The sequence below is a fragment of the Drosophila novamexicana genome, unplaced genomic scaffold (genome assembly GCF_003285875.2).
Source record: "Drosophila novamexicana strain 15010-1031.04,08,12 unplaced genomic scaffold, DnovRS2.1 tig00000644-arrow-pilon, whole genome shotgun sequence".
In the NCBI taxonomy this organism is placed as follows: domain Eukaryota; kingdom Metazoa; phylum Arthropoda; class Insecta; order Diptera; family Drosophilidae; genus Drosophila; species Drosophila novamexicana.
The window spans coordinates 2,877,291-2,898,957 of NW_020824814.1; the positions used below are offsets into that span (position 1 = coordinate 2,877,291).

General features: G+C 40.0%; 6 protein-coding genes across 7 annotated transcripts in view; 3 read left to right on the forward strand and 3 right to left on the reverse strand.

The window, feature by feature from the left end:
• LOC115762559 overlaps positions 1-21,667 on the reverse strand; it is a 35,613-nt gene that overhangs the window by 4,961 nt on the left and 8,985 nt on the right. Inside the window, exon 1 of one of the 2 annotated variants that reach the window (XM_030704841.1) lies at positions 18,956-19,014. The exons of the other annotated variant lie outside the window; for it this stretch is intronic. The gene's annotated coding sequence lies outside the window, so the exon portion shown is untranslated. Of the gene's footprint in view, positions 1-18,955; positions 19,015-21,667 lie in introns of those variants that run through there. 2 annotated transcript variants of the gene reach the window in all.
• LOC115762571 (lysozyme A/C-like) lies at positions 1,887-2,411 on the forward strand. The gene has a single exon (XM_030704857.1). The coding sequence runs from the start codon at positions 1,926-1,928 to the stop codon at positions 2,355-2,357; it is 432 nt and encodes a 143-aa protein (XP_030560717.1). The 5' UTR covers positions 1,887-1,925; the 3' UTR covers positions 2,358-2,411.
• LOC115762576 (lysozyme A/C) lies at positions 10,005-10,488 on the reverse strand. The gene has a single exon (XM_030704861.1). It carries the CDS (start codon positions 10,464-10,466, stop codon positions 10,044-10,046), a length of 423 nt encoding a protein of 140 aa, XP_030560721.1. The 5' UTR covers positions 10,467-10,488; the 3' UTR covers positions 10,005-10,043.
• Positions 14,085-14,604, forward strand: LOC115762574 (lysozyme A/C-like). The gene has a single exon (XM_030704859.1). It carries the CDS (start codon positions 14,106-14,108, stop codon positions 14,526-14,528), a length of 423 nt encoding a protein of 140 aa, XP_030560719.1. The 5' UTR covers positions 14,085-14,105; the 3' UTR covers positions 14,529-14,604.
• Positions 14,085-21,591, forward strand: LOC115762575 (lysozyme A/C-like). The gene is made up of 2 exons (XM_030704860.1): positions 14,085-14,111; positions 21,152-21,591. Exons 1-2 carry the CDS (start codon positions 14,106-14,108, stop codon positions 21,566-21,568), a joined length of 423 nt encoding a protein of 140 aa, XP_030560720.1. The 5' UTR covers positions 14,085-14,105; the 3' UTR covers positions 21,569-21,591.
• On the reverse strand, positions 20,103-20,573 carry LOC115762578 (lysozyme A/C-like). Its single transcript, XM_030704864.1, has one exon. It carries the CDS (start codon positions 20,562-20,564, stop codon positions 20,142-20,144), a length of 423 nt encoding a protein of 140 aa, XP_030560724.1. The 5' UTR covers positions 20,565-20,573; the 3' UTR covers positions 20,103-20,141.

Sequence of the window (21,667 nt, forward strand, 5' to 3'; positions counted from 1 at the left end):
TGTTGTTATGTCTACAATGGGCCAGGGCTTGAGATTCGTGAGGTCTCATTTTATTTGATTTCTGCTGGGCAACTTAGAAAGGGCCTCTAACCGCCTGTCAATGCCCATGATATCTGATGTGAGTTTTTTTTTCATTTTTTAAATATTTGCAAGAGTCATGGCATACTTTACTTGATAAGGCGTGTGTGTGTGTGTGTTTTGTCAAAAACTAAGATCTTTGAGTTTTTTTTTTTTGGAATTTTAAACGGCGGCGCGTGCACAAGTCAAGTGAAGTCAAGTAGCTAAGAAACTGACAAAAAAAAAAAAAAACAAGATAAAATTAAATAGATTTTATAGCACGTCTGACTCGACGATCGGACATTAAACTTGTAAAAGCTGGGAATTTGGCCAACGAGCTGCACGTGAAAGAAAAACTCAATTGCAATTTCAGATTCAAATAACTCAAATGCCGCACAATGAATAAATAACTACAACAAAACATGCAACCTCACAGATTGCGTGAACAAAGCCCCGCCGAACCCAAAACCCCCAGCCAATCCCCTTCAAACCCCCTCCAGTCCCCACCAAACCCCACCGAGCCAAGTCGAGTCAAGACAATGCCATCTGGCTAAATATTTGGAATTAGTTACGTCGAAAAGATAATTGTGGCTGCCAACATGCGTGCGAGGTCATGATTCGAGTATGAATATGAATGTGAATATAAGTATGAGTATGAGCATGAGTATGAGTAGGAGTACTCGTATGGTTGGCTGCGCAAATGGTGCTTATCTGTAATTCGCATAGATAACAGGAAATTTGGAAACTTCTTCCTTAACTTATCTAGCCCAATGCAAATCAGATATATAAATATATATTTTTTATTTATTTATATTATATTTAAGTTGTTGTGATTAGATTAGTGAGACCCTATATCATTGTTAGTTGGAGACGGCTTCAACATGCAAAGATCTTATGCTGATTGGGCTTATTGTCCAATAATTGTTTAATTTTAAGACAATTAAGCAAATTTGTGCACAATAAGCTCAAGGGTATTTCAAATAAATAAAATTAATCTACATATTAAGTATGCAAACTGGTTTCTTTAGGCTTAAGCTTAAAGTTTGGATAAGTTTGATAGATATGAAGTTACAGAATGTGGCAAGCCAGGGCTCGAGCTCAAGCCTAGACTTATTCGAGTCGAAAACTAGGCTCACGAATTGAACTTTTTCTTTTTATTCTTTGTTAAGTCTAGATTATTTTGTCTAATGGCATTGGTTAGCCAGGTCTACAGGTCTGTTTAAGCCTACTTCTTCTTTGCCTCCTTAGCAGGTTCGCTGCCGGAACTTTAGGGTGGTTGAACTGAGCTCTAAGGGAAGTCGTTGGTTCGAACTATTAAAAAGTAGCTGCAATGTCGGCAGCCTTGGTATAAAGTTTAATTTAATACAAATTGTTGACATACGCTGACTTTTAAAGGGGGGTCCCTTTTGAACTTCATGCTGGTTCGAACTCCAGTTCAACTTCTCACAATCTTCGAATGTTATATATGCTATATATGCTGCTATAGATTGATTATTCTGTTAAATAGCAGACTGACAATATATTTATCTGAAGTATTAGCTCACGTATTACACCTGATATTATCTAGAATCTATGAGAGATAAGATACATTTGTAGCTGCAAGCGCAACGCCTTTTAAGTTGGCCCCGTTTGACTAATGACTCGTAATGCATTGTGAGTGTGTGATTCATCGGCTAAGTTAATATGAACTTCTTATCGCCCGTATTTACATTGGATTTGTTGGCAAATATCATAATTAACTTATTTGTACCCACATCTTTGTAAGAATCGTTTGATTATTTGCCCAATTGGTTCCGACTATAAATACTGCAATCAACGCTGGCTGCAAGCAACAGTCGCAACTGGCAACTGGCAACTTGCACTGCAAGATGGGATCTTTCATTGTTGTTCTACTGGTGGCTCTGGCCTGGGCTGGGCCGGCTTTGGGTCGCACCATGGACCGCTGCTCGCTGGCCCGCGAGATGGCCAAGCTGGGCGTGCCGCGGGATCAGCTGAACAAGTGGACCTGCATTGCGGAGCACGAGAGCTCCTATCGCACCGGCGTGGTGGGTCCATCCAACTCGGATGGCTCCAATGACTACGGCATCTTCCAGATCAACGATCGCTATTGGTGCCAGCCGCCCAATGGCAAGAAGTCGAGCAACGGCTGCGGCGTCAGCTGCAAGGCTCTGCTCACGGATGATATCACCAGGTCGGTCAGGTGCGCTCAGAAGGTGCTCAGCCAGCAGGGCTGGCAGGCCTGGTCCACCTGGAAGTACTGCAGCGGCAAGCTGCCCAGCATTGATCCCTGCTTCAAATAAGATCTAGGATTTGTGCCATAAATAAAGCATGGCAAGCTCTGGGCTTGTATAATAGACTTTTCACTTGCTTTATTGACCAATATTTTGTGCAGTACAGTGATCATTCGATTAATGAACTCATTATATGGCGTTGGCTCTTTGAGAAATTGTCCCCGCTCTGGTTAGACGCGCCTTTTTGGCCGCGTGGCGAAAAGTGAAATTTTATATAATGGCCCACACATAACCGAGTCATTATGACAGTTTTACCTGGCCAAAACGAACGCTATCTATGAGAAATTATTGCAAAATGGCAAACGATCAACTGACGTCCAACCAGCGACAGCTACATTGGGCATGGCTAGAGTCCGAGTCGAAGACGGAGTCCAAGTCCGAGTCGGCGACGGAGACGGACTGTCGCTGGTAATGGCTGTAAAACAAGTTAATTTAATTTCCAATCGTAAAACAAATTACGTATGAAAGCATGCCGTTATCGCAGCACTTATCTAGAGAGAGAGGGAGAGCGAGAGACTCTGAGAAGAAAGAGAGAGAAGCAGAGAGAAGCGAGCAACAATTGAATGCAGACAGAAGCCAACGACTTCGAGCTTCACATATCCACTTCGATTTCGTCAGATCATAAAAAAGAGAAGAAGCAGAAGAATAGAAGACTTGAGGAAACACTCTAGCTGCCTCTATACAGGCGCACAATACATACACGCAAACACACACACATGCGCTTCTTCTTGCCTTACACCCGCTTTACAGGGAAATCGTCCTCAAGTAACTTCGTTGTTTATAGACCGATCTTTTAGATACTTTCAGAGACTATACAATACGCTAAAATACATGTATATACCAAAGCGCAAAGCTTTATCTTTGATAGATAGAAGAAATAGGGAAGGTCTCTATAAAATCTATATGATCTACCTATGTCTATATAGGATGATCAGTGTATACTATAAGATCTTCTAAATACCAGTATGGGGTGCATGTAGGTTTTATAAATGACTAATGAGCCAGATCTCAAAATATGTATCTATCGATATTATGGACTATAGGATGTCAATGTATCGAAATAAGATGATATGCTTATTCCGCTTGTGTTATATAAGATTATATATTTACGCACTGCCCAAACCGTAAGAGTTAGGAATCGGAAATTTCCACTATAGTTAGCTTATGTGATGTAGCTGCACGTTACGACGGGGTTTCGGAGCAATTTCACCCGCATGTGTGGAAAATTCGCGAAAAACGCGTGTATGAAACTTTTTTGTTGACGGTGCATTCGGTTTCTAAATCATTTTTAAAGATCTTACAGAGAATTTATTTATATTATATATCAATTTTAAATTCGCTAATAATATATATATATTTGGAATGATATATATATATATATATATTTGAATGATCCTAACTATCGCCTGATTACTTCTCATTCAAAATTTCAACAAGCTACAAGACTGAGCAAATTTAAGACTCAACTCTCTAACTGCATGTCAAGACAGACATGCCACAAAGCCAATATGCTCTTTTCACTTTTTGAGCAAGTATGAAACAAAAAACAATTTTAATGCAATTACGTGTAAGGCGTCTGCCCAATGTAGGTCTATTTGTATTACCATATCTGTCTAATCGCCTGAGATCGACTTGGCCATATTCAGTTTACTTTAGGCCTTGTCATCGTCAGCGTCTCTGTTGTTGTTTTGATTGTTATTGTTGTTGCACATTTTTCAATCCACAAAAGCAGTGAAAATGTTAAACAACTCAACAGACAGACAGAAAGACAGACAGACAGACAGAGAGACATCCATATTGTATCAATTTGTATCAAATTCTCAAGGGTCTTCGATGGAGTTGAATGACTTTATATAAGCTGCCTTCTTTTTTTTTATTTGTCTTTCAATTTTGTCAACAAAACGAACAGCTACTGTATTTTAGCCGGTTTCCGCTCAAATTACCAAATCTAGCCCGAAGAACTTCTTATTTTACATTAGACGAGCGTATTTATTTCAAGGCGGCATTTTTTATTTGTCTAGCTGACATTTCCGACTCCAAACAAAGTGCAAAATAGTCTGTTAAAGTTCTGTATATGGCATATCAGAGTCCATATACAATGATGGCCAAAAGAAACATAAATTATATTTCCTTCCATTTGTGCTTTATTATCTGACCAGACATTGGTTAAAATCAAAGAAATATGTTTATAATAAAGTTTAAAATCTTGCCATAGCTTATAATCTTGCTATTTTATGTAAAGATAAATATATATAGATATATAAATAGATATAGATATAGAAATAGGTATGAATATATATAGTTTTAGATATCGATATGAATCCATTAAAAATGGGTATAAGGGTTTATTGTATTTGTGTAAAATGCAAATGTATGTAACAGGCAGAAGGAAGCATCTCCGACCCCATAAAGTATATATATTCTAGATCAGCACCAATAGCCGAGTCGATCTAGCCATGTCCGTCTGTCTGTCCGTCCGTCCGTATGTATGAACGCAAGGATCTCAGAACCTATAAGAGCTAGAGCCTTGAATGTAGGTGCTCCTAGTTCCCGCGCAGATCGAGTTTGTTTCCGATAATCGATAACTTACTCCGTTATCGATATCGATATCCTGTTTTTTGGGCAATTTTGGTAAATAATAAGAGCTAGAGTTACCAAACTTGACATATAGCTTCTAAAATAGAATATGCATTTGATGCATTTGATGTTGGAAGAAGAGGGTTCAGGGTATCCCCTAGTCGGGAGCTCCCGACTGAAACCTCTTACTTGTTAATAAGTAAAAATAGAACTTAATATTTTGTGCATTTGAGGCATGACAATAGATAGAAGGGACAATTTTGTGCGAAGCTTCTTTTTCCATAAGTTTTTGCAAATACTTAAAAGAAATTGAAAAAATTGATGTTGCTGCAAAGAATGCCTTGTTTTTGTATCAGTGTATCAGTATGAATGTCATTTCAGATAGTTGGACACGACATCTGAGGCTTTTCTCAGACCGACATTAAGTCGCAGGTGATGAATTACCTGTTCTCTTCCGTCAACTTTCGCGCATACGTAATCCGCATTTAATCATGCGGCTATAAGAGGGTTCTCTCTGCCATCTTAGCTGGCCACAACAAATTTATCATCGCCTTTTTTTCATCTCTCGGACAGCTAGAGCTCATAAAAGTGGAGTTTCTCCTCGTGCTAAGCCGACACCTTGCCAAATTGTTTTTAGTTGTTACACAAAAAAAAACAAAAAAAAAATACGAAAGAAAACAAATGAAATAAGCGCCATTTGTAGAGAGACTCTTGCCCCTTTTGGGCCCGCTTTTAAGTGGTTTTTCTTTGATGCTGTCAGAGATACGAAGACATGAAATGTTCTCATGCCAGTTCCATTTCTTTAGCCCATTTGCATTTGTGAATGTTGTACATTTTACCCACACACCGTCGACTAACAAATGAGATAAAACTATTAACAGAATTTAGCAACAACAATGATAGAGAAATGTGGCCACTTTTCAGTTGTCAAAAGTCGTCTTGCAGTCGCAGACTTTTCTCAGATTTTCCCAAGAGCTGTCAGCGGTCCGTCTTGTCCCTCTTGAATTGTGTTTGGGATCCCATCCGGACAGCTTTTTGATAGTCGACTGTCATGCCTGACAGCCTCTGTGCTTGACTCTAAATTAAAACCAGCTGGAAAGTGCGTGCCGCAGCCAGACGAAGCTCAAATACCCTCTCCAGCAAATAGGCATACTCTACTCGAGTGCCAAATCAATAGATTTGTTCCACTTTCTTGCCAGATAGACTATCTAATTTTGTTGATTTGATATTGTCTGCGATTAGACTAAGAGCCCTTGACTGGCCAATTATTGACTACACTGAGCGAAGGATCTTACAAAATGTTAAACCAAACCCAAACACTTAAGACTATTTCCTATGCATGGCATATATTTGCCAGAAGCCAAAATATAAATAATAATAATATAATAAATATAGACAGAAATATAAACAGAATATTTACTTTCAACATGTTCAAATCTGTAGAGTGTGCTATTTTGAAATTTATTTATCTTGATTTAAGATTTGAAAAATATTGTTGTAAGATCTAAACTTGTTGAGCTTCAAACCCAAGTTTCGAGTTCGTGCTCATTTTTGGTAGATCGAAAGTTTAACTTGTTTTAAGTTAAATCTCTCTTAATTTAGGGTTTTATTTTCGTGCTTTCGTACTCTTGAGTGATAATTAACTCTCTTAAACTAAGATTTTGTTGTACATACGATTTTTTTAAGCTCATTTTCAGTACTTTTCGTACTTATGTAGAAGACTTATGTCTCTTAAGTTGAGATTTTCTGTGCTTAAGAATTTTTAAAGCTTACTTTCAGTTTTTTTTCAATCTTAAATTTAAATCGAGCGCATTTCAACTTTATTTAAGTTCTCTTATTCTCTCTATGCGCGCTGTGAAAAACATTTAAATGGGCTATAAAATCGATCTAGTTTTTAAAGGGATAGTTCATACTGTAAAAGATCGTAGATCAGATGCTAAAAATGTTGTATTTTTCCAAAAATTGAATATCTGTATCTTATCTCTGGCGCCACGATAGGGTGTAGAGGTTGAGTAAAAGAAAAACAACAATTTTCCAGCGTCCATTATGATTTTCACCGCGATTTGTTAACGACAGATTGCGCCTGCTGTGTGAGCCAGGCCCGCGCCCGAGGTAATATATCAACGGAACTGTCTCTCGGCTAATATAATTAGGGTTTATTGTCGAAATAATAAGTATCACAGCAGGGTTCGCGGCCTGTGCGCTTGACACAGTTGCGTTTCGGGCTGGCAGGTGAAATGTTTATAATTTGTGAGTCCAATTTGTGATGTGACAGGTAATTGATGCCAAAAAGTAGTTCAGCGTCGTTTCAGCTCGGTTACCGTCAACAATGACAAGTCAAGATCATGTTTACCTAACCAACTGGAAAACAACAACGCGCCTCCGTAATCCAATCCTCCGGACATTGTGCAAGTTTAAGCAGCGCCTAGGCATGCGCCCCATATACACTCGGTAACCATATATCCCAGGGTATACATAGATAGTCTAGATATTATATCTTGTCTCGGATTCCCTTCTCTCTCTCTCTCCAGTCTGCTGGCTGTGATTAGTGGAAACTTTGACTGGCTGCCATTTTGCTTTGATAAGAGTGAATCCCCCGAGCTGGTTATCGCGCGGAGCATTCATTAATTTGCCTCTGGGCATCTGCACTCGAGTTGGGCATATTAAAATCAGTTTGATTTTCGAGTGGCAAACACTTCAAAGCTCTTGAGCAACAGCCAGCTAAGTGGCTAAACTGGGATCTGTAGATAATAATACAAAAAAACTAAAAAACTAACTGCATAGAAAGTTTTGCGGTCAATAAGATGTTCAAATGCTTCAATTACTTTGAAATGGGTAAACGAAATTGCATACAATGATTTTGTATTTTGCATTATGAAGTCTTGACCAGGATTCAAAGCACTCTGGCCACATTTGTTTCTAAAAGGAAAGAGACCTCAAGGAATATTTATCATTGATCATTTGTCGTTTCTTCAAAATCGATTTATATCGAACTTCAGTCAATGTTGAAATAGTTTAACCTATTTTGGTATATATAAACATTCAAATGCCACATATCAGAGCTAAAAGTTGTGTATTCATCGTACACCTATCACAATTATTATTTAAGATGGACTTTTCTTTGGTTCCACTGAAAAAGTCAAGAAGTTAGGACTTTTATTGTAGCTTTGCGGTCTCAGAAAAGAAGAAGGTCGGATTTGTTTAAGTTAAGTACAAAATACTTGATTTAAGTAAGTTTTTTCCTTTTCCAAAAATATATATAATTTTATTTTTTGCCAGCTTAGATCAGCTTGAATTGAGCAGAAAAGGTATAAGCCTTGGGCAAACATAAGATAGATTCCTTAAGCTTTAAGTAAAAATGGGATGGATTCTTTAAGCTTTAAGTAAAAATGGGATGAACTCCTAAAGCTTTAAGTGAAAATGGAATGGATTCTTTAAGCTTTAAGTAAAAATGGGATTAGTTATTCATGTTTTAAGTAAATTTGGGACGGATTCTTTAAGCTTTAAGTAAAAATGGAATGGATTCTTATAAGAGCTAAGGAGAGAAGACAATGTCTCTAAGAGCCTTAGACAGGGTATAATCTAGCTGGCCAATTTTATAATAAGGGTATTCCAGTAACTGATATAAATTGGCCTAAGACCAAGCTGTTTAAGAGCTAGATAAATAGGGATGTTTCATATAAAAGTCTAACTTGAATTTCATCTAATTGCTTTATAAAAAGAAGGAAGTATTAGTGGAGCTCAACTTTTATTCACTTCCTTCCTTTTTCAAGCATGCGTCTGATTTCTTGTACAGGTTTCACTGGCAGTTTTCTTATTTTTCTCAGCTTAGTTTTAGTAAAGTTCTTTCACACCTTTACACACACTCTTTCTATGGCCAAACCAATTAAATCAGCCACAATGCCTGACGTGCGTACGAATCAAGTTGGTATGAAGATCATCGGAGCCCTCCAACCGATGCCAATGCGTCTAGCTGGTATCGGGCCGGGCTGTTATCTGTGTACGGACCGCCATAACTTTACGGTAGACTGATTTTAAGCAGGTAACAGGTAACCGCAGCAATTGTATTTTGAGTGGGGGTACGTACTTAGTTGACCCGCCGCCCATGTCGCCGCAAGGGGCGCCGAACTCCGGCCCCGGGGCCAATTACATATGCTTGGGGGCCCAGTTGTGCTAATGTGCACAAATTATAGGAAAGAGTCGAGAGCAAGTACAACTTTGCACTTGGTGGAAGGAAAAGGTCTGCTGACATTTACACCGCCTAACCTCCCCGCCGGGACGGTATAATTTTCCAGTTTTTGATTTCCTGCTTTGTTTCAAGCCTGTTCGCCAGACGGGCTTTCAGTGTGTCTCTCTGTTAATGCATTGCCACTTCCTTAGCCCGGTTCTAAGTTGCCCATTTACTGCCGGCTACCTGTATAAATTATATTGCCCACCGACTGTTTTCCCTCTTGCCATTAAGAATTCACTGACCGATCCAAGTCAACGGCCTATTGTGTGAGTGAACGGTAGGGAAGTCTAGTCAAGTTCCTCTCTCTCGATCTCAGTTCTCCGCAGATTGATTCTTGCTTTCGTTATGCGTTTTTGTTATTGGTCTTTCTTCGATCTCATCTATGGCTTTAGAAAGCACACGAACATGTTAAGAGACAGCCAATTACGACTGTGGAAGAACGGCAACCGACGGTCAACGCTCGACGCTCGACAATCGAGAATGGAAACAGCCCAAGACGAAAACTTCACTTTAAGAATGTCATTTATTAAGCAAAGCCAGAAGAAAGCACATTTGTCGAAGATTAAACACACACACAGTAAATGAACGGAGATTCCATTTTCGAAATTTTTCAGTGGATCTTTTCTCAGAACCAAACCAACTGCTCCGAAATCTGATTGAGGATAGAATCGAAATAAATGAAATATATGAAAATCGTATAAGAACATTATGTTCTGTTCCTTTTTGGCAAACGCCAAGTGTCTTTTGTTTTGGCTCTTCCATCCAAAGGAGCAAAGAGCCAAAAACCTCATGGAAAAGGAATGAGTCTGAAGGTCTGAGTTAGATTAAGGAAAGACTGTCAATTCAATTCATTAGGTTTCGAGTTTATTTTTCATCAACAAAAAAGCTTAGAAGCAGTCATCGATGGAGGGCAGAGCACCGTCACAGTAGTGCCAGGTGGACCAGGCGGACCAGCCCTGCTGGCTGAGCACCTTCTGGGCGCAGCGGACGGAGTGGGTGATGTCGTCGGTCAACAGGGCGTTGCAGCTCAAGGCGCACTCGTTGTACGAGAAGCGACCATTGGCAGGCTGGCACCAGTAGTAGTCGTTGATCTGGAAGATGCCGTAGTCGTTGGAGCCGTTGTAGTTCTCGGGGCCCACGACGCCGGTGCGGTAGGAGCTCTCGTGCTCGGCAATGCAGGTCCACTTGTTCAGCTGGTCACGAGGAACGCCCAGGTCGGACATCTCGCGGGCCAGGGAGCAACGGTCCATGGTGCGACCGAAAGCGGGTGCGGCAAAAGCCAAAGCAACCAAAACAATGAAAGCCTTCATGTTGACAATTCTTCTATTCAGAAACTGATGAAGAAAGGCTAAAAGGCCTGGACTTTTATAGGCAAAAATAATCTATGCTAAGCGCTATCTGAAGTGGCCGCGTGATTTGCGACAATTTGCAGATTTGCTTATCATTATCGGGAGTACATTGCGGCTAATCAATTGAACAAAAGTCTGTTAAATTAGTCAAAAAGTATTACTAGATAAATACTATGTGCCTGAGCTGGGCTTGAAACTCGAACAAGCGCTTAAATTAGCCCAGTTAAAGAGTTATGTGTGTTAGGCCAAATGCTAGTACTTAAATGTTAACCATTAACCTGGTTAACCTTCATTTTTTTCAAATTTTCGTGGTCTTCGTTTTGCAATTACCAGGCCTTAAGCGTTGGCTATTGATATTTAAAGTAGGCTACGAGCGATGCTTGTTTACATCTCGGAACTGAGAGTAGAGGGCAGCACTGTTCTTCAGTGACCAGTGCTGCCAATTGCGCTTATTTTACGTTCAATTTAGATTTCTTTGTACTTTTTTAAAGTGCAAGGGCAGCGGGTGAATTGTGTTTTTTTTTTCAAACCTTGTTAGCTTTTTTTCCCATTTATTTATTTATGTTTTATCTAAGCTTTTTTTCGGCTATTTTTTGTATTTATGTATTGTTCGTTTTAGCCTGCTTTATTTAACATTTAAGTCCAATTTTATTTGTATATTTCGATATTTTTGTAAACTGAAGTCGACTTCTTTTCACTCTAAGCTAAATTGAGCTGTGAGAGCTTGTGAAAAGCTTCCTGAAAAACTTCGCTCTAATATATCTGAGCTATATATTATTTTGATTTACGAATGCAGCAGCAATAATTGTTGTAGCTAAATGAAGAAAACAGCGAAAACTCATAACTTTTTCCTTAAGCCCATTTTGTCGCCTCAAATGAGCTTCGTTTCGCTTCTTCTTGCGCTTTTTTATTTCTTTCTTTGCCAACACTGGCCAGACCTTAGAGCTACTTGGCCTGCAACTCTTTCTTGAACAGAACTCAACCGTGTGTACTTATGGCTATATTTCATAACGGTCGCAAGTTGAGTCGTTAAAGCCAGTGACTCGGCACAGAGCCCGAAGGCTAACACACATCATCAACGTGAACATTAACGACGCCAACTCAGATGCACACAGATGCTTTCTCGACATGGAGGCTGACAAGAGATAGGCCGCAGTCTGAAGACCCAACCGCAACTATGCAAAACCCGTCATCTCCGACGCTACGCGCTGTTATATTAACCCCATTCAAGCGCAGGCATGTAGCATCATGCATTGTACACTGAAAGAAAATATGGCGAGCAGCTTGTGCCCGATGTGGGGCAAGGTCGAAATTAACTGACAAGTATATTATCATATTTGCAAACGATTTTAGTCTCACTTTAATTTAAAGCAAGTCTAAGACTTTAAGTTTTTAAAGCTTAAAACTTAAAAAAAGTTTTTAAGTGCTTAAACTACATTTGCGCTTAACTTAAGTACACAAGATCTGAGCATTAGTATTTAGAAGATAGCCATCATCAAGTTAAGTTAGGTTCACGGTTAAAGTGTAACTTAACTTTAGCATTAACTCGATTCATACTACGTGTTTTCGCTGAGTGTATCTGCGTAATAAGTTATGTTGGGAGGCGCACCCGCTGCAACCACACACAAATCTTCTTTCCATCAACTGCATTAATCGCTAGCGGTATTCCTTGGGTTCCGGGGCAGCACTTGTTGACCGGAGATTTCTACACATTTCCAAGAAAGTTGTTAACCTCTTGGCATTGGGTTAACAGCGAAAGACAAATGACAAAAGGCTACTGTATAACCATTTGGCCAAATGACTGACAAAAGCGTGGCTTGGAGCGTGACCCTCTTAGATATCCATGAATTATCGATTTTCTAGCCGGCTGCTGACTTGTGAATTCTTCTCTATTCACTTTTACTCTTGTTTGTCTTATAAGCTAATATAAGTAAAACCTTTCGACTAGCAGCCAACAGCTTGACTTCGTGTTTATGGGTCAGCTAACAGTTCTTTAGTCGGGCAAGAATTTCTAAATACCTCATCGCATATGCATGAGCCTTGGGCATTCGGGCATTCGGAATCACGGCTGACCAATTATGCGTCATTTATATAAAAGTCACCGCTAATTGTCCAATTATATGTCCAAAATGATAGCAATAGAAAGTACTGTTACGATAATAGTCCAGATAGTCCAAATTGTCAGCCCAGTTCAAGAACTTTTAGGCCCAAAATTGAGCTGGTTCTGTTTCCAAATGATACTCAACTGTTTACAAGTCTGCATATCAAGACTTCAAGAATGTTAATTGATTCGTTTTAATCTTTTTTTCACATTTAATCACAGCTGTTTAAAGGTTCGGCTTATAGTTCAAATCGTCTGCCTGCCTTTGGGTTAGGTTCTTCAACCTGTTCGTCCACATTCCGAAACCCAATCTTTGGTTAAAACTTTAACTAAATAATTATATTTGTAATTTATAGTTGCCCTTTCTACTGAAATTATGTTATATCGTACATATTTTCACAAAGAAATAGCGGGCTAGATTTCAGCTTCACCCAAAATTGGCATCTACCAAACAAATTTGGTTAGATTCAATAAATGGGATCCAAGCTTTTGATGCCTTCGAGTTGTCTCTTTTTCCAAAGATTTTCATTTTAAGTCAAATAATATTTAAATAAAAGAATATAGTTTAGTTCGGGTTTCGGCTAAGAAGTTTTTTGGGCAACTGAACAACTAAAGGTTAAGCTCATATTAAAATTAACCCTTATAGAGCTTAATATTAATGATATATTCTTAATAAGACTTTCTAAAATCTTTTTCAAACAATGCAAAAGTGTTGCCCAACACTTAAACCTGTATTAGCACGGCTGCTTAAGAATAAGGGTGACCAAAGCGGATTACTAATCAACTGTTTAGGGTGACCAACGCGAATTCAAAGAAAACTGTCACTTTCATGCGCAAAAATGTAGAGAATGTTGAATGTAGAGAATGTTTGTCAATAGCCTGAAATGAGTTTCGCAAGAGTTTCTACTTTTTGTTTGTATTAACGCTTATTAAGTTGAAATGAGCGCTAATCTAATTCAATGTGTGCCGTCCATAAATAAAACCATAAAATTTAGAAACTTTTGCTAAACAAAACAAACAATTTGCTGCGTGCCCATAAAAAAACTGAACCTTTTTGCACATTTTCTCTGATAGAAAGTAAACTTGAATGAAGCACAGCAAATGACAGCGGATCAGTCGAATTAAAAACAGACTCAGCTCTATTCGTTATGATATCAGAGCGCGACAAAAACGAGTCGAACCGGCGACTCGAGTAGTCAAAGGGCAGAATCCCAACCACAACAAATATCATGCAGCAGTCAATTTGGGATGTTTGGGAGTTGATTAGGGTAAATTAAATAATACAGCTGGGGTACTCTATAAACTTTGTATTACATCTCGAGACTTCTTGAATGTAAACTTATCAGATAAGATAAGACGGGCAAGCCCTCTAGCTATCAAATATTTGTAATTTAGTCAAATGCACTTGAGATTGGGTTAGCTTGGCGATAATATGGCCCTATAAAAGGGCACGAATTGCAAGCCTACGACATCAGTTCCTGAATAGAAGAATTGTCAACATGAAGGCTTTCATTGTTTTGGTTGCTTTGGCTTTTGCCGCCCCCGCTCTCGGTCGCACCATGGACCGTTGCTCCCTGGCCCGCGAGATGTCCGACCTGGGCGTTCCTCGTGACCAGCTGAACAAGTGGACCTGCATTGCCGAGCACGAGAGCTCCTACCGCACCGGCGTCGTGGGCCCCGAGAACTACAACGGCTCCAACGACTACGGCATTTTCCAGATCAACAACTACTACTGGTGCCAGCCTGCCAATGGTCGCTTCTCGTACAACGAGTGCGCCTTGAGCTGCAACGCCCTGTTGACCGACGACATCACCCACTCCGTCCGCTGCGCCCAGAAGGTGCTCAGCCAGCAGGGCTGGTCCGCCTGGTCCACCTGGAAATACTGTGACGGTGCTCTGCCCTCCATCAACGATTGCTTCTAAGCTGATCACAATTGGACACGATTTTTTTGGAATGAATTAAAGTAAATGTGTAATAAAATTGGATGATGCTCTTAAACTGCTTGAGGTTCTGTGGAAACTAAGTACTTAGGAGGTATATTGTGTAGGAATATGTAAAATAATCAAGCTAAACTTAGCATGACAACAATAGATAGATTCTCTGTTAATTATTCAGGCTTTATGCTTCAAGGCTTAAAGAACTTGATTCTAGTTTAATTTGTAATTGAAGCAAGAATAAGCGGTTTTTTTCAAGTATGTTTTGAATTCACTTTGAAAATACTGAAAATACTGAAAATACTGAATTTCTTGAAATACTTACAAAGGACGGCATACTTGGAATAAGATAGAGCTAGTCGAATCTGGCTATTTCCTTCTTAGTAGGAAATCAGGTAAAAATATAGTCTTATTGGAATCTGTGCTAAGATAATCCCCCATCCATACCCTAGCCCGGCTCAGCTATAGGAACTGCAGGACTAGCTTGTAGATCTTCTTGGGAATGGAACCAATTTATAAACCAATAATGAGTTTTTAATAAGTTTTAGGCAGAATATTTATAGGTTTATAAACATAGAAAATGTGGCTTTATTAAAAAGCAATTTGTTTGACCATTAAAGCCAAATAGCTGGCAAATTTTCGCGCCATCTCTCTCGCGTAGAAAGTAAACTTGAGGCTTTCGGAAGGTGGCCAACCACAAATGACAGCGGGTCAACGCCAATTTATGGGCCAACCCCAGAAACATATTAATTATGATCGCTTGAAGCATTAAGTCCAAAAACCAGTCGAACAGGTGTTGAGTTTTGTTTATTTATTTTCATTTTGTTTGGAGGTGAAGCGACTTTGAGTTTAATTCACAGACAAAAATGTTAAGCAAATAGTGCAAATATATCAAAAAATTTGTCAGCTGAGTTCCGCATGAGTTGAATAGACGTCGCAAATGTCGAGGGTAACTCTGGAAATCGTTGGATATAACAATGTCGTATTCATTAGACAAATCGCGGCTATCGATTGAGTTGATTGACAGTCGCCCAGGGCTGCTGCACGATATGTGCGCAATTATAAGCTGTTTTGGAATTTATAATCGCATTGGCCCGCTCCTGGTCAAACATTGGCAGCTTCGGAAATTGGGAGAAAGTGGCAAAACCAAACACAATTTTACTGTCCGTCACAATCGGTTTCATCAACAAATCAATGGCGCCTCAGAAAATCAACAACTCCGAAGTTGGCTTCGATGCAAGTTCAGACATTCAGATCGAACATGAAGAGTATATATCTAGTCTATCATCGCCTGAAGCCTGAAGGAGCCAAGAATTTTATGCTCAACTCAATTGCAAACTTTGCTTGAAGTCAGTCAAGCTTGAATTTTCATAAGCTTAAGAAGAAATTCAAATCTCAAGCAGCCCAAAAATACTAAATTTGATAAAGGAAAATAACCCCAAATGACAGAAAGAAATCTTACAATTTGTGCTTAAATCAAGTTTAAACATTGTCAATAGCTGGATTCGACTTTTCATAAGGGAAGTTCACGATTTCAGTCAAGTTCGAAATTTCAGAAGCTTGACAAGAAACTTTTATCTCAAGAAGCTTTTCTTTAAGCCCAAATATCTTCAACCTGATAGAGAAAAATATACCTAAATGACAGAAATAATATGTAATATGTGCTATAATCAATTATAAACATTGTCGAAACTCGGGTTTGACTTTTTTATAAGGAGTTCAATTTATTCTCGCAATTCCTAAGTTCAAGAAACATATATAGAACTTTTCCTAAAATAATATTGCATTTGCCGTGAAGAATATTTTACTCTATTTCAAGCATTCAAATTTTGTTAGTAACTTATTTTTACTAAATCTTATTTTAATATTTTGCTCTTATATTATTTTTATAACATTTACAATTAGTTTTCAAATCAAGATGGTTCCATACTTAATTGAAGAATGTTCAAGCACAACAAATATACTTTAAGATCTTTTAAGAAGCAAACGATATTTGATCTAACCCAGTCATATTAATATCTAGAGCAGGGTTCTTCCCCGAATGCTTGTTGTAGTTACTTATCTAGTTTCTAGCTTTTAGTTCTTAGAATGGAGTTGATTTTCCTTCTTAAGAATCAAGTTTTGTTTTTTTGTACTGTGTATTCAATGGAGTTTTCAACATGATCTAGGGGCAATCCCCTGATGGAAAGCCAAGTGCAGTGCAAACCTATCTAATTGTAGAAGTTGTTTGAATGCTTGTCTATCTCAAGTACCTGCGACTGATATGGCTCGCATTCGATAGTCCTCAAGATGTGCACACGCTCCAAACTAACCCAACTTCGAGTAGTTAATGCAAATTGAGAGCTTGGCTGATTATTTGTGTGGACAGCTGGCCTTTTAGCTCACTTGGATGACTGCCGCTTTAAACACTTTATACCAAATGCTTTGGGCCAATTCTAATTGGTTCAATTAGTCTTGCAATAACTAAGGGGGGCATTTGTTAGGGTGTGCGACGCTGAGATACCCTGTAACTAGTGTAAATGGGAACTAAATGGAGTTCTTGCTAGGGCTTTCTTATATTGTGTATAAATCGTTCGGGAATTTTACTACTATTTTAATTGTCTGATCGATATTAGATTATCAAAAATCAGCTTGACTCCTTAGTGGATAGTTTATTAAACTAAGTCCTATCTTTTCATTAATAATGATGCACATTCTTCTATAATCAAGTTTAAATTTAAAATCAGAGTTGAAAATCGATATTTATCGACGTGGCTGCTGGCAAAAGTAAGCTAACTTGTTTGCTAATCGAACTCGAATCGATAAAACGTGCATAATGTGAATTGCACCCAATTTCTACCTACAGATACAGGGTATACAAAGCCCATTGCCTAAGCTGCACAAAGAGCGGCTTTAAGCGAATTGCGGTTACTCAATCAACAATTGCCTCATTTGTCAGGTGTCCAACAGCTGTCTATTGTTGGGTTTCGAAACCGACTGCAGCAAATGCCCTAACGCGCCTTCAAAACAAGCCAAACAAAGAATTTGCGCCCAACCGCAAAATGCCGTGAAAAGTAAATTTCTTTTTAACGGATTCATATGTATCTTCTCTTTTTTTGGGGCTTAGCCGAAAGTGTTTGAGTAGCTCGTATGTTGGCCAGTCGGTTGCGTGTGACGCCCAACTGTCCAGTTGGAGCGTGTCCAATGCATAAGCTATTTATTATTAACAATTGTTAAATCAGACCGGAACACTTTTCGTCCAACTATATACAGGTATGGTCTACCTGTATTTGTTATGTGTGTGTCTGTGCTGCCCACTGATGTTTCTTTTATTGTTTGTCTTACACTTCTCTCTGCGGCAAGTGGCATTGTTAGCAGCTGCAGCTCGAGTCGGGCAGATTGGGGCATGGGGCATTCGAAGATTGGACGGGTGGGGCTTGAGGGGATCGAAGCGTGCCGTCGCCAATTCAATTTTTCATCTTTTCTATGGCGCTTTTTGCCGCTTTCGAGTACGGTTAAATGTAATTTGTCTGAAATATCATTTTTGTCTACCCTGTATCAATTTGATGGAGGGTGTATTGCAGTTGATCAATTGTATATGTTACAGCCAGATGGAGGCTTCTTTGTGCTTAATAACAGTCGAATCGAGGTCCATCTGCCTGTCCGTCTTTATACTATAAACATATAGTCCTATTACATGCAGATCTAATTCATTTTTAAGACTATAAGATTACTTTAGATAGATAGTATGTAGAAAAACATATACTAGTTTATATAAATGCATACTACAATGTTCAGAGCAGGTTACAGGGTATATCATAATACCTATTCAAAGTAATAGGAATTTATTTTTAATGATATCTATTAACTAATAATTGGACTTAATATAGTTCAAACAATTCAGAACAACTTACAGGGTATATTCAAGTCGGGCATTTGCCTCTTTCTGGCTTTGATTTTTTCTTCAACGCACACACAACAATTTATGTGGTCACAATATTTTTATAGCATCGACTGCCAGCCTAACGAGCACTTGTTGTCTTTCAAGTGGTTCTATCAAGCCAAAAAAATAATAAAAAAAATTGGCAGCACTGGCAGTTCAATGCCACACACATAAGCGCTGCTCAAGAGGATTTGACTAAGCCCTGAACGTATTTGTATTCGTATTTATATTTGGCTGAAAGAAAGTTCAGCCCTATTAGCATATGTGCTCATACATATATGTATGTGTGTGTATATGTATATGTGTGTGTAAGATGTAGATTAGCTGGTGGGCGTAACCACATGAGAGTTGGGGGGCGGGGAGGCAGAGAACAATGGCATGTCATGGGCAACTAACTGTATGGGTCGTCAGATAAGCCAGCGCGAGAGTTGACCGTTTGAGTGGAGGGGAGAACGTGGTAGGGGGGAGAGGGGGAGGCGGTGATGTGACTTACCTCGTTTACTTTTAATCCGTTCACACTTCTAGGCCAAAACGAAATCCAATTTGGAGCATATATGCGAGCGAAATGGCACGATTTGGAATTGGGCCAATGCAGATTGTTCTCAAAATGTCTACACACACACACACACACACGCACGCACACACACGCGCGTGCAGACACTTTTCATATATTTATTTTGAGCTTGTAAAAGTTGGCTTTCTTGCACTTTGCAGCGTCATCGAAGAACAAGAAACATAAATTGAGAAGATTAGCACAAAGCGAAAACGCAAAGTTACGGTTGCAATTGTTGTTGTTGTTATTGTTATTGTTGTTGTTGTTGTTGTTGTTGTTGTTGTTGTGGATGCTGCAATAGGCCAGTTGCAGAGGCCAGCACCGGGCCGGGCCAGTCAGAGTCGTACTCGTTTTACCGTTAGAATGCAATCAGCGCGCGCTCGCGATGCTGTTAGCTGCCCCGAAGAGGCAGCGGGTGCGAGCAGGAGAGGCCACTTTTCTAACCAATAAAAAAAAACTTGTTTCTCTCGAGAACGCACCGCACGACTTTATATATATATATGTATGTCTATATATAAATAACTATATGTTTATATCGCGTAATCGCGTCTGCGACACGTAACAGTGGCTGAGGTGAAGGTATAGAAATTGTGAAGCAGAAGCAGCCAGTGTTACCCCAAACTCTAAGAGTGGCCAGTGCTGGCAAATATGTTAACAGTAGAACCTTCGCCTTGAAGCTGCAAGTTCTTTGCTCTGCATTTGACGATTGCACTTTGTTAGACCTTAAACACGGCTAGCAAAGCCATCGTTCGTTTTAGCCAAGCTAAAGCAGAGTCTATCTCGATTATGTCAAGACACGCTGCGATTCGCACGTCTGTTTCGCTGAAAAGTCACGCACTGACTGTGCCAGAGCCGAGGCCGGGCAACCGTAAACTTGGCTTCAACGCGCGTTGACAGTTAGTTCGGCTCTCTTTCGCTCTCTCCCTCTCTCTCTCTCTCCCACTTTCTTAACTCGTTTAAGACGCGCTCTCCCACTTCGCCTCTCTCTTCGCCCAGCGCGTATAAGACGCTGCTTGAGCGTGTATAAGAGCTGCCAATTATGCGACTTAGGCGAAGTTTGAACAACTTGATCTTTCGCTTTTCATAGTTTTAACGTTTTTATTTAAAAGAAAAATCAATATCCAGTTTAGAAGCAGTCATCGATGGAGGGCAGAGCACCGTCACAGTAGTGCCAGGTGGACCAGGCGGACCAGCCCTGCTGGCTGAGCACCTTCTGGGCGCAGCGGACGGAGTGGGTGATGTCGTCGGTCAACAGGGCGTTGCAGCTCAAGGCGCACTCGTTGTACGAGAAGCGACCATTGGCAGGCTGGCACCAGTAGTAGTCGTTGATCTGGAAGATGCCGTAGTCGTTGGAGCCGTTGTAGTTCTCGGGGCCCACGACGCCGGTGCGGTAGGAGCTCTCGTGCTCGGCAATGCAGGTCCACTTGTTCAGCTGGTCACGAGGAACGCCCAGGTCGGACATCTCGCGGGCCAGGGAGCAACGGTCCATGGTGCGACCCAGAGCGGGGGCGGCAAAAGCCAAAGCAACCAAAACAATGAAAGCCTTCATGATTAAACCTCAGTAGACTGATGTCCAACTGCCGAAACGCTTTCCCTTTTATAGGCCGAAGTTATCTTATCCCAGTTATTGCTATCTGAAGTGCGTATTATTATAAACAGTTTTGTCACATATCTTTTTTATTATTGACAGGCAGCTTTTTAATGTCAATCTTAACTAGATAATCGATGGGGCTTATCTTTGAAACTGGGAATAATTGAAAAGGACTTTTGAATTTGTTGTTAAGTAAGTTTTGTAAATAGGAAAAGCTTGAAGCTTTTTCTTAAAAGAGGTTCCTAAATCTTACTTATATTCTGCTTTCCCTGCAGCTGTTCAGTTTCCATACCAAGCTATCAATATTATTTTAAAATTAACTAATATGATATGATAAATAGGCTCTTGTTTTTTTCATGGCACTGTACTCGTATTATCGCGTACAAACAGGAAATACCATTTTAAATTCAAACCAATTTCTCTATCTGAAATTCTAAAATACGCAAAGTACTCTAGATATCTGCGCTTTAGAGATTATATGTTTCCTATAAAAGCGAAAGCGTTTCGATAGTGGGACATCAGTCTACTGAGGTTTAATCATGAAGGCTTTCATTGTTTTGGTTGCTTTGGCTTTTGCCGCCCCCGCTCTCGGTCGCACCATGGACCGTTGCTCCCTGGCCCGCGAGATGTCCGACCTGGGCGTTCCTCGTGACCAGCTGAACAAGTGGACCTGCATTGCCGAGCACGAGAGCAACTACCGCACCGGCGTCGTGGGTCCTGAGAACTCGGACGGCTCCAACGATTATGGCATCTTCCAGATCAATGATTTGTACTGGTGCCAGCCTCCCAACGGTCGCTTCTCCTACAACGAGTGCGCCTTGAGCTGCAACGACCTGTTGACCGATGACATCACCAACGACGTCCGTTGCGCCCAGAAGGTGCTCAGCCAGCAGGGCTGGTCCGCCTGGTCCACCTGGCACTACTGTAACGGCTATCTGCCCTCCATTGATGACTGCTTCTAAGATATTTACCTGGACAACAATATACGCTAATAAATGAGTTTTTCAAAAAAGTTTCCTTTTCTCCTACCGGATTTTGTTTTAAACCAACCGGCCAAGCAG